At 35.0% G+C, this 12539-nt stretch overlaps 1 protein-coding gene across 1 annotated transcript in view; it reads left to right on the forward strand.

Moving 5' to 3' along the window:
- The window catches only part of LOC149785086 (rho family-interacting cell polarization regulator 2-like), a 186409-nt gene that overhangs the window by 116107 nt on the left and 57763 nt on the right, over positions 1-12539 (forward strand). Inside the window, exons 6-8 of the mRNA XM_089978830.1 lie at positions 2-55; positions 2744-2792; positions 10480-10574. Of these exons, the coding sequence (XP_089834956.1) occupies positions 2-55; positions 2744-2792; positions 10480-10574 (198 nt within the window). The remainder of the gene's footprint in view (position 1; positions 56-2743; positions 2793-10479; positions 10575-12539) is intronic.

A 12539-nucleotide genomic window follows, 5' to 3' on the forward strand; every position in this document is an offset into this window, starting at 1 on the left:
GCAAATCAAGTCAGCTGAACGTTACTTGAAGAGATTAGAATTTCATCTTGCAAAGGTATTATTTCAGTTTTCTTCCGAATTCAGATAAGAACTTTTGATCCTGACAGACAGTATAAGCATTAAGTTAAAATACCATATATATGTATATATACTTTTCCCCAAAACTTGAATTATTTATCTTTATATGTTGGTGTATAAGCCAGAGATAAAAAACTATTTTAATTACAGATCCAACACATCGTATATACTCACTTATAAGTCAAGGCTAACCGCAGACAACTGCAATCCCTGTTATCTCATCACATAATGCTCTAACAGATCAAGGCCTGTGTTATTTGTTCTACTGATTATTCCTCGCAAAATGTGTTGACCCAGATCTGCTGGCTCATTATGTGGCAGCGGATCTGGGTCTTTGCAGTTTACAGTTGGACTCGAGTTATAAGTGGATATATGTGGTTGTGCAGATGTGATAAAACCCTGGTTGCTTTGCACACTAATAAAGTTAATGATATGATGAGACCAATCTAGAGAGCCAAAGCTGCTGTTTCTTACCAAATCAGTTTCAGAAATTAGAATGATTCTCCACTTTGAAGTCAGCATATATAATTATTGACTATTATAAAGTGTATAATATAATATTAGTATAGCAGTATATTTTCCAGTCTAATTTCATTGCAATATTTTGCCAACTTGCAAGTCAGTATAAATGATAATTGACTACTATAAGAAGTATAATATAATACTGTAGCAGTCTATTTTCCAGTCTGATTTTAAAGCAATATTCATGCCAACCTGCAGGTCAGTATATATAATAACTGACTACTTTAAGAAGTATAATATAATACTATAGCAGTCTATTTTCATTGCAATATTTCACACTGACTTTTAAGTCAGTATATGCAATAATTGGCTACTATAATATAATATTAGTATTGCGGTCTATTTTCCATGGGTTATATAGAAATTAGTTTGATTCAAATTTGAGCAAGAAGATCAGTTTCTAGACATATCAGTATAAGAGATAAAAAAAATTCTTAGACTTTCCTTACCTATCAAGGCAGGATCCATATCCTAAAATATTTTCCAAAATTTTAAGTTTCCAGTGTAACATAATTTGAAAGGATTGTAGTCTAGATTTAATTCATTTTTTTTAAGCAGCAGCCATATATCCTTTTTAGCTCAACTATCCCTAAGGCCACATGATCTTATGGTATAATTCTATACTTATCATTCATTCAGAATTGTGTCACAATTGCCATTTAAATTTTGCTCAAAAGTTTATAGACCCATTTCATCCAAATTTGGCAGAATGCATTTTAGCATCAAATATGGCTGACATTGCTAAACATGGAAGTCTTTAATAAGACTTCTCAAAAACAACTCTTCAGAATGTACCAAATTTTATAGAAACAAGCTGTTTTCAGGATTCTTGCAAATAAGTCCAATCTATAATTTAATATTGCCATTTAAATTGAGAATTTTAACATCTACAGACTGTTAAAAACACTGCTTAATATCCTTTTATCAAGAATTACAAGTTTGTTCAAATTATACGTATCATGTTTACCTTTTAATAAAAATACCTGACAGAATTTGGTCAAATTTGACATACAGTTGGGTGTATGTAGTTCTTGGCAAAAGGCTTTACAAAGGCATTTCAAGTTTTTGTGAAAAACTGCTGATCAGGCATTTCAACTGTTTGTAAATAATGCCGATATGCTGTTCATGTATGGCTGCTGTTGCTAAAATTAGTAAAACAAAAACCACTCCACCAGAGTTAATAAAAAGCAACTCCTGCAGAGTTAATCTGAAACCACTCCAGCAGAGTTAATCAAAAGCCACTGCATCAAAGTGAATCAGATTTGTCAGAAGACATTATTTGGACTACTGCTCCTGGTTACTTGGCAGATATCAGCTCGGTGAGCAGTCTTGTTTGCTTGAGCATCAGGTTATTTGGCAGATGTCAGTTAGGTGAGCAGTCTCGTCAGCTTGTTACTTGGCAGATATCAGCAGTCTCTTGTTTGCTTTAACATGATGTTCATCAGTGGAGTGTCATAAAACTTTACACAATCCACCACAGTATATGTCATACTCCTATTGTTTTAGAAGACCTTTTTACTAATGTCAAAGATATGTCATTGAAACTTATGTTATGGAAAACTCCATTTCAGTTTTGGATTTTAGCACTAATGGAAAAAGATCACATACAGCTGTTTATATTGACAATGTTATAATTCATTGAACTCTGTCATTAACAATATTAGGAATTATGCATTCTTTTATGTTAAAAATAATTGAGTACAAGAGTTCTATTGGCTTCTTACAAAATGTATTCTATTGACCTATGACAAAATGCATTTGATTGACCTATGACAAAATCTAGTCTATTGGTTTGCAACAGATTGTATATGGAGCTGTGACATATTGAATTATATTAACCTATGACAAAATTGTATTTCTGTTGACTTATGACAAATTGTACTCTATTGGCCCATGACAAATTGTACTTTTTTGGCCTATGAAAAAATGTACTCTATTGGCCTATGACAAACTGTACTCTATTGACTGACAAATTGCACTCTATTGGCCTATGACAAATTGTACTCTATTGACCTATGGCAAATTGTACTATTGGCCTATGACAGACTGTATTTTATGAGGCAATGACAAATTATATTCTGATGACCTATGACAGATGTTATTCTATTGAATAATATTTCTTTTTAAAAAAATCTATTTTCAGTTGGATGAACTTCATGATTATTACATACTGCAGCAGCAACTGCGTGAAGGTGAGTAGCACTTTGAGTAAGAACATCATCATCTTTCTCTTAAAGGACACAGATATATTCATCTCTAAAAGGACTTGTTGACTCATTTGTCGATTACTGAAAACATCTCGGTATAATGCAGTCCCAGATTGTTTCAGGTGTATGGATGGCAGTCCCAGATAGTTTCTTGTGTTTGGATGGGGAGCCTCAAGTGGCCAACTGATCTAAAGCGCTCTCCATTATGGATCACTGCCATCTCACCTCTGTCTGCATGGGTTCGAGTCTCGGATTCGGCCAATGTGGGTATGTGAGAAAGCTTGCCAGTAGCTTCTCGAGGGTCCGTGGTTCTTTCCGCATTTCCCAGGTTCTTCCTCCACCATTAATACTGGCCGCCATATATAGCCTATCTTGTGCTGAAAAATGGCGTTAAACCCTACAACAACAACAACAACAAGTGTTTGGATGGATTATGCAGTCCCAAGTAGTTTCATGTGTATGTATGGACTGTTGGCAGTCCCAAATAGTTTCAGGTGTATATATGGACTGATGCATTCCAGTTAGTTTCAGATGTATGGATGGACTGATGTTGTCTCAGACAGTGTCATAGTGTCAGGTGTAGGGATTGACTGGTGCAGTCCCAGATAGCTTCAGATAGTGGGATGGACTGATAAAAACAAATTATAATGTGGTTTCACTTAGTAAATACACTACTTGTGTGGTTCAGTCTATTGCTTGTCCTATTTATAAACACATTCATCATCCTTGTTCCAGATTCATTTTAACTTGGCCCATATATTTACACTGCCATGTTTATTAGAGACCTCAGCATAATTTGGTCTGTTTATTTCCACAGTTATGCTTGTTACAGACCTCAGTACATAATTTGGCCTGTTATTTACATTGTCATATCTGTTACAGACCTCAGTACCACTTTGCCCATTTCTGTACAGTCAGGTTTGTTAAAGACATCATTATGTAAGTTGTCCCATTTATTTACACTGCCTTGCTTGTTACATACTTTAATCTATTTTGGCTAATTTTTTTACACAGCTATGCTTGTTACATACCTCAGTATAACTTGGTTCACTGTTATCAGACCTTGGCAAAGCTTGGCCTATTGGTTTTTATACAGCAGTGCTTATTAAAGACCTTAGTATAATTTGACTTTTTGATTTACACAGCCATGCTTGTTACAGACCTCAGTACCACTTGGCCATTTTCTGCAACTCATGCTTGTTATATACCTCAGTGTAATTTGACCCATTTAAACTGCCATACTTATTATTTGCTGACCCATTTATTTATACAGTCATGCTTGCTACAGACCTCAATATAACCGGACCTGTTTAATTACACTCATGCTTGTTACAGACCTCGGGGTAATTTGATCCATTTATTTACACGGCCATACATGTTACAGACGTCAGTATAACCTGACCCATTTATTTATGCAGACCTGCTTATTTAAACAGGCCACACTTGCTACAGACCTCATTACCATTTGGCCCATTTCTGTACACTTGTGCTTGATACAGACAGTCCTCAGGGTAATTTTGACAAATGTATTGATAGTGTCTTGCTTGTTACAGACCTCAATATAAATTGACCCATTTATTTATACAACCATGCTGGTTACAAACCTCTTGACCTATTTATTTATACAGCCATGCTTGTTACAAACCTCAGTATAACTTTACCATTTATTTATACAGCCATGCTGTTTACAAACCTCAGTATAACTTTACCATTTATTTATACAGCCATGCTTGTTACAAACCTCAGTATAACTTTACCATTTATTTATACAGCCATGCTGTTTACAAACCTCAGTATAACTTTAACATTTATTTATACAGCCATGCTTGTTGCTGACCTCAGTATAAGTTGGCCTCACTTTGCGAAGTAGTACACTTTTATGACTTCCACTAACTAAAATGAGGTAGCAGAACTCTGAACTCTGATTGCTGCAGTTTGGCACTTGCTTCAAGAGCCGAGTTCCAATTTCTTCACTTTGGCACATGCTTCAAGAGCTGAAATACTGATAATTATGTGATGTACTGTCATTAATATAAATATTCAGACATTAAATATGATTAATAATTTCTGGGCTGATAAAAATTATCTTTTTCTGCCAATTATCTTTTTCAGAAAATTAATATCTCCATAATCAAGATTGTGTATTGCAGGTTCAATGCTGTCAGAAGTGGGCTGGTTAAAATAGGTTATCTCTGCCTGACTTGATAGAGCCCATGCCTGATAATGTTTTGGTGATTTTCTTTCTGATATTGAATCATGGAATAGAGTTATTTTTAATGCTACCATATTTCTAAAGATTAAAATGACTACATCCGAAATAAGGTTATCAAATGGAAATCTGTTGTCAACTAATAGTGCTGACTGGTCCAAAAGTTCATCCATCCATCCAGTTAAGCATCGTATTGAGGTCATTGTGGGGGGACATTAATTTGCTATGAACAGTACTTTTAGTATACCATGAATGTACAGACTTTCTGGTATACCATGAACATACTTTCAGTGTACTGTGAACATTACAGTGTTTCAAGTATACCATGAATGCACATTGCTTCTATTAATACCATGAACATAACAGTACTTTAGTATACCATGAACTTAACTAGTAGTCATGAATATATAGTACCTCTAGTATACCATAAACAGAACAGTACTGCTAGTATACCATGAATATACAGTACTTCTAGTATAGGATGAAAGTTAGAGTACTTCCATTATACTATAAACACAACAGTACTTCTAGTACCGTATTTCATGTAACTTTTTGGACACGAAAAAATAATTAATTTCAGTGTACAAAAAATTATATGTAAAATAAATAAAATAAATAATTATCATTTTGTGCTACTGACAGTGTGCAAAAAGTAAAGGGATCATACAGAACACACTCTATTCGACAAACCTAACTGTAAAAACATACAAAATAACATATATTTTCTGTCACATTCTGCTCTCAACTCAAGAATCCAATTACAATAAAAATAAAAGCACTCGAAAAAATTTGTGTTGTTATTAGTGAACGAGAGAGAGAGACAGGATTATGTCTCAGTGTGCAAGCTCGTCTGCATTTAGAGCATATGTAGCTGTTATGTTGTGTAATGTTGGCAAAATGATTAAGATGGTTTGAACATGGAGTAGTTATGGGTATTATTTATTGGTAAATTGTGTGCAATGATACTAGTCCACATTGTCAAGAATTTAAGTGCAACTTGTATTCTTACAGCAACAATAACTTCATTATCAAATTGCAATACAAAACATAAAGAACTCAAAAACATGTTTAGTTAATGCTCCTGAGCACGTGTATGTGTTGGAGAGAAAGAGAGAGATGAAACAAAAGACTGTATGTATTCAGGGTGGTTTTTATTTGTAGCTTTTGCAATGAGAAAAAAGACTATTTTCAGTTACCTGACAATTGTGATAATCCTCATGTATTATGACAGTATTATATTCCATTATTAATTAACACCTCTAAATCAAGAGTTAATTCCTGTTTTGATTATGATAGACATTGTCACAACAAGCACATGGCTATGCAGTATTATTTACATACTAATTAAATATGTGTAGAGCTTTAGTTATTCCAGTTGAAACCAGACAGAGGGCAAGATTCGATGGAAAAGGTCAAATCAGCAAGGCTGCCAGTAGGGAAATGAGGCTCTCTTTAGGGAAATGAAAATCTATGTGCCGTCGAGATCATTGTCCATACAACAGATGTTGTAAGGACAAGTGATCATATGCATTACTTGTTATTCAAACTAGCCAATACAAATAACAATAGAAGGGTATATCATAGAATATATTTGCAATAAATTGTTAATTATATTCAAGTGAAAATAGTACAAGCACTTTAAAGATTTCCTTTTTACGATAAATGACGTGACTTTTATATTTTATTTTTGTATGAAAATAATGAAACAATAAGACTAGTTGATCAATGGTCTATGGTCTTCACTTTAGCATGTACTGAGATATAATTTTTGTTGGATAAGAGAACATCAAGGGGCTCCCTAACTCATTTTAAAATGCATGTGGTGTTTTGTTACGGTTATGGACTTAATAAGGAGAACTAATTAAGGACAATATTTAAAGATATGTTCTGTGAAGGCCTTTGTCCATTTGTTAATAAGCACCAGTAGATATTGTAATGACAATAAGAGAGCTTATGCATCAATCATTATATTTTCTCACCAACAGTTAATTAGTAGTTTTTAAAAAATCAAATGGCAACATAGTATTTTCGATCTTTTTAGCAAACATAAATATTCTTAGTAGAAATTTTATGTCTGATAATTTAAAGGAATTTTTGAAAAATAAAAAGTGATGTGTACGAAAAAATACGATACATTTAAATAATTATGATTTTAATAAGTGGTTTGTGTATGAAAAATTAAAGGGTACAAAAAATACATGAAATACGGTATACTATGAACATACAGTACTTTTGTTATATCACGAGCATAACACTACTTCTAGTATACCATGAACATACAGTACTTTTGTTATATCATGAGCATAACACTACTTCTAGTATACCATGAACATACAGTATATCTAGTATACCATGAGCATAACTACTTCTAGTATACCATGAACATACAGTACTTCTATTATAACATGAACATTAGTACTTCTGGCATACCATGAACATACAGTACTTTTGTTATATCATGAACATAACACTACTTCTAGTATACCATGAACATACAGTACTTTTGTTATATCATGAACATAACACTACTTCTAGTATACCATGAACATACAGAATATCTAGTATACCATGAGCATAACTACTTCTAGTATACCATGAACATACAGTACTTTTGTTATATCATGAGCATAACACTACTTCTAGTATACCATGAACATACATTACATCTAGTATACCATGAGCATAACTACTTCTAGTATACCATGAGCGTACAGTACTTCTATTATAACATGAACATTAGTACTTCTGGCATACCATGAACATACAGTACTTTTGTTATATCATGAACATAACACTACTTCTAGTATACCATGAACATACAGTACTTTTGTTATATCATGAGCATAACACTACTTCTAGTATACCATGAACATACAGTACTTTTGTTATATCATGAACATAACACTACTTCTAGTATACCATGAACATACAGTACATCTAGTATACCATGAGCATAACTACTTCTAGTATACCATGAGCATACAGTACTTCTATTATAACATGAACATTAGTACTTCTGGCATACCATGAACATACAGTACTTCTAGTACACCATGAACATACCGTACTTCTATTATACCATGAACATACAGTACTTCTAGCATACCATGAGCATAACAGTACTTCTAGATACCATGAACATCCTTCTTGTGTACTGTTTGATGTAAAATGGTAGATGTTAGTAAGGTACATATTTATGATCAATATATTTTATTGGATAGTGACAATGCTTTTACATATCCTGTTAATTAGGTATGCTTTTTATATATCTGTCTTAAGGAGAACTTAATATTATGTTATGACATTATGCATCTCTCCATTCTTCAGTCTCTTAACATTTGCTTTTTTGAGCCATTACTTTGTAACAGCAAGGGGTTTTCTGTGACCTGTATTCTTCTCCAATTGTAAATTGTATTGTAAAATTTTATATGTATAAAATGCAACTCTAATTGTATCCTTGTCGAGAAAATAACTTGTGAAACCCTTTAGATCTTTCACTGAAGCTTGAACCAGTTGTATATGATGACTTGTCACTGTTTCACATAGCCAGTCCTCCTGCCTCAAGATCAGGGTCATAGTAAGGAAAATATAAATTGGTGACCACTATCCATATGCAACGATAACTTTTGAACCAAACCAGATATTTTTTTATTTTTTTTTATCCTGTTGTATATCATAACTTGGTTGTGTATCATGTATTCCAAATCATTTCACCTGCACCAGGGTCAAGATAGAAAAATTGTAGGTCATGGTCCAGCTTCCTTATCCAGGCTGTTACTTTAAACCCCTATCGATAATTGATGAAACTTTATCTGGGCTGTTACTTTTGACCTCTACAAATAGCTTGATGAAACTTTCTCTAGGCTCTTACTTTTAACCCCTACAGATATTTTGATGAAAGTTTATCCAGGTTGTTATTTTTTGAGGTACATACGTTATTATACAATAGACCTGGCTCAAAGGTCAAGGTTTATTAGTAGGGAAAAAATAATGAGATGGGCATGGTATGTGATACTCTTGTTTTTGTTCTACTGGTCTTAGACTGAAAGAACTTATGGAATGGTCTGTTGTCTATATTTCAGCCATGAATTTGTTATTGCTGCTTCTCATATGCTACTTGGAGGATTGCCATGAAACTTTACATACACATTTATCCCATGGTCTAGTTGGTCCTAAATGAAAATGGTACCAATTTGATGTATATTTTATAGCTACCACAGTGGCTATCTTGAAAATCTTTTGATATCTACTTATCCTGAATGGATGGTCATATCAACATGGGATTTTCACTAAAAGACTTCTTATGACATCTGGTCATGGTCCTAAAGAAAATGGTACTGATCTGATGACCAGTATGCTACAGTGGCCATTTTGAAAAGCTTGTTATCACTGCTTCTCAACAAAAAGTACTATTGCTATAGGGTTTTCTCCATAAAACTTCTTATGATGTCTGCCTGGTCATAATTGAAATAGTGCTGATCTCATCTCCACTATGGCTGCCATGGTGGCCATCTTGAAAATCTTATCATTTCTCTACCTGAATGAAAAGTAATATTACCATGGGGTTTTCACCAGAAGACTTTTTATGATTTTGATCTGATATCCAGTATAGCACCACAGTGACCATCTTGAAAATATTATCACTAATCCACCTGAATGTGGATTTTACTAAACAACTTCTTATGTGTCGTGGGTCTCAAGTGAAAATGGTGCCATTAAACTATAGTATATCTGCCACAGTGGCAATCTTAAAAACTTTGTTTTTGCTGGTTCTCCTGAATGAATGGTCATGAAAGCATGGGGTTTTCCCTGAAAGACTTATGATATTCAGTTCATTGTAAATGAAAATGGTACCATTCCCACTTCTAACATGGCAGATACCATGGCCATCTTGGAAATCTTTTTATGCCTATTTCTCCTAGATGGCTGGTCATGTTGAAATACAGGCATCATGGCAATCTTGAAAATCTTGTTATTGTTACTTCTCCAAATAGATGGTCACATCAACTTTTTACGATGTCTTGTAGGTCCTAAATGAAAATGGTACCAGTCTGAAACCATTATGTCCAGCACAGCAGCTAATTTGAAAATCTTGTTATCTCAGAAGAATATAAGAGATGGTTTCAACACTCGGCAGTTAAAAGGAAGAAATGGTCTTATCTTGAATTCTAGAGCTGTCAGTCCTGCTGAGGGACTGCTGTTTGAAGTACACCAGATTTGGTAGCTTTGGAGTCCTCTTAATAAAGTTTAAGATGCTTTGTATTTTGCAGGTCTGATGCCTTTTTTTTAATACTAAACTGCCTACTGCATTTCTTTTGGTATGCATTCTTGTGACATTCTATAGTCTTCTGAAAATAATTCATTTTGCTAGATCTTTTCTTTAACAAAAAATAAATAATTGTATTAAAATATAATTTGAGAAAATTAATCACCTTTGTACATGATTGCCTCTATCACAAACAGGTGTAAGAACAATGCACAGAGCCTATGTTACCTCCCCAGGAAACCAGAAGGGTACACTGACAAATGTCAAGTATGGCTACAAGGAATGCACTCAGGTTTGTATTTGACAGTTATGTTGTGCTGTCATGTACTTGCTGGTGAAATTGATGTATTGCCATGTACTTGCTGGTAAATTTGACATGTTGCCATGCACTGCTGGTGAATTTGATGTGTTGCCATGTACTTGCTGGTGAATTTGACATGTTGCAATGAACATGCTGGTGAACTTGACATGTTGCCATGTACTTGCTGGTGAATTGGATGTGTTGCTATGTACTTGCTGATGAATTTGACATGTTGCCATGTACTTTCTGATGAATTAGATGCATTGCCATATACTTTCTGATGAATATGATATGTTGCCATGTACTTGCTGGTGAATTTGATGTATTGCCATGTGCTTGCTGGTGACTTTGACATGTTGCCATGTACTTGCTGGTGAATTGGATGCATTGCCATATACTTTCTAATCAATATGATGTGTTGCCATATACTTGCTGGTGAATTTGACATGTTGCCATGTACTTGCTGGTGAATTGGATGTATTTCCATGGATGTGTTCCCATGTACTTGCTGGTGGATTGGATGTGTTCCCACGTACTTGCTGGTGAATTGGATGTTTCCATGTCCTTGCTGGTGAATTGGATGTGTTGCCATGTACTTGCTGGTGAATTGGATGTATAGCCATGTACTTGCTGGTGAATTTGACATGTTGCCATGTACTTGCTGGTGAATTGGATATGTTGCCGTTTACTTGCTGGTGAATTGGATGTGTTGCCATGTACTTGCTGGTGAATTGGATGTATAGCCATGTACTTGCTGGTAAATTTGACATGTTGCCATGCACTGCTGGTGAATTTGATGTGTTGCCATGTACTTGCTGGTGAATTTGACATGTTGCAATGAACGTGCTGGTGAACTTGACATGTTGCCATGTACTTGCTGGTGAATTGGATGTGTTGCTATGTACTTGCTGATGAATTTGACATGTTGCCATGTACTTTCTGATGAATTAGATGTATTGCCATATACTTTCTGATGAATATGATATGTTGCCATGTACTTGCTGGTGAATTTGATGTATTGCCATGTACTTGCTGGTGACTTTGACATGTTGCCATGTACTTGCTGGTGAATTGGATGCATTGCCATATACTTTCTAATGAATATGATGTGTTGCCATATACTTGCTGGTGAATTTGACATGTTGCCATGTACTTGCTGGTGAATTGGATGTGTTTCCATGGATGTGTTCCTATGTACTTGCTGGTGAATTGGATGTGTTCCCCATGTACTTGCTGGTGAATTGGATGTGTTTCCATGTACTTGCTGGTGAATTGGATGTGTCCCCATGTACTTGCTGGTGAATTGGATGTGTTGTCACGTTCTTGCTTGTGAAATGGATATGTTCCCATGCACTTGCAGTTGAATTTGGCATGTTGCCATGTACTTGCTGGTGAATTGGATGTGTTCCCATGTACTTGCTGGTGAATTGGATGTGTTCCCATGTACTTGCTTGTGAATTGGATGTGTTCCCATGTACTTGCTGGTGAATTGGATGTATAGCCATGTACTCACTGGTGAATTGGATGTATAGCCATGTACTTGCTGGTGAATTTGACATGTTGCCATGTACTTGCTGGTGAATTGGATGTGTTTCCATGTACTTGCTGGTGAATTGGATGTGTTGCCATGTACTTGCTGGTGAATTTGATGTGTTTCCTTGTACTTACTGTTGAATTGGATGTGTTACCATGTACTTGCTGGTGAATTGGATGTGTTTCCGTGTACTTGCTGGTGAATTGGATGTTTCCATGTACTTGCTGGTGAATTTGACATGTTGCCATGTACTTGCTGGTGAATTGGATGTGTAGCCATGTACTTGCTGGTGAATTTGACATGTTGCCATGTACTTGCTGGTGAATTGGATGTGTTGCCATTTACTTGCTGGTGAATTGGATGTGTTGTCATGTACTTGCTGGTGAATTGGATGTATAGCCATGTACTTGCTGGTGAATTTG

Source organism: Sinohyriopsis cumingii, chromosome 13 (genome assembly GCF_028554795.1).
Source record: "Sinohyriopsis cumingii isolate HCF-2022 chromosome 13, ASM2855479v2, whole genome shotgun sequence".
In the NCBI taxonomy this organism is placed as follows: domain Eukaryota; kingdom Metazoa; phylum Mollusca; class Bivalvia; order Unionida; family Unionidae; genus Sinohyriopsis; species Sinohyriopsis cumingii.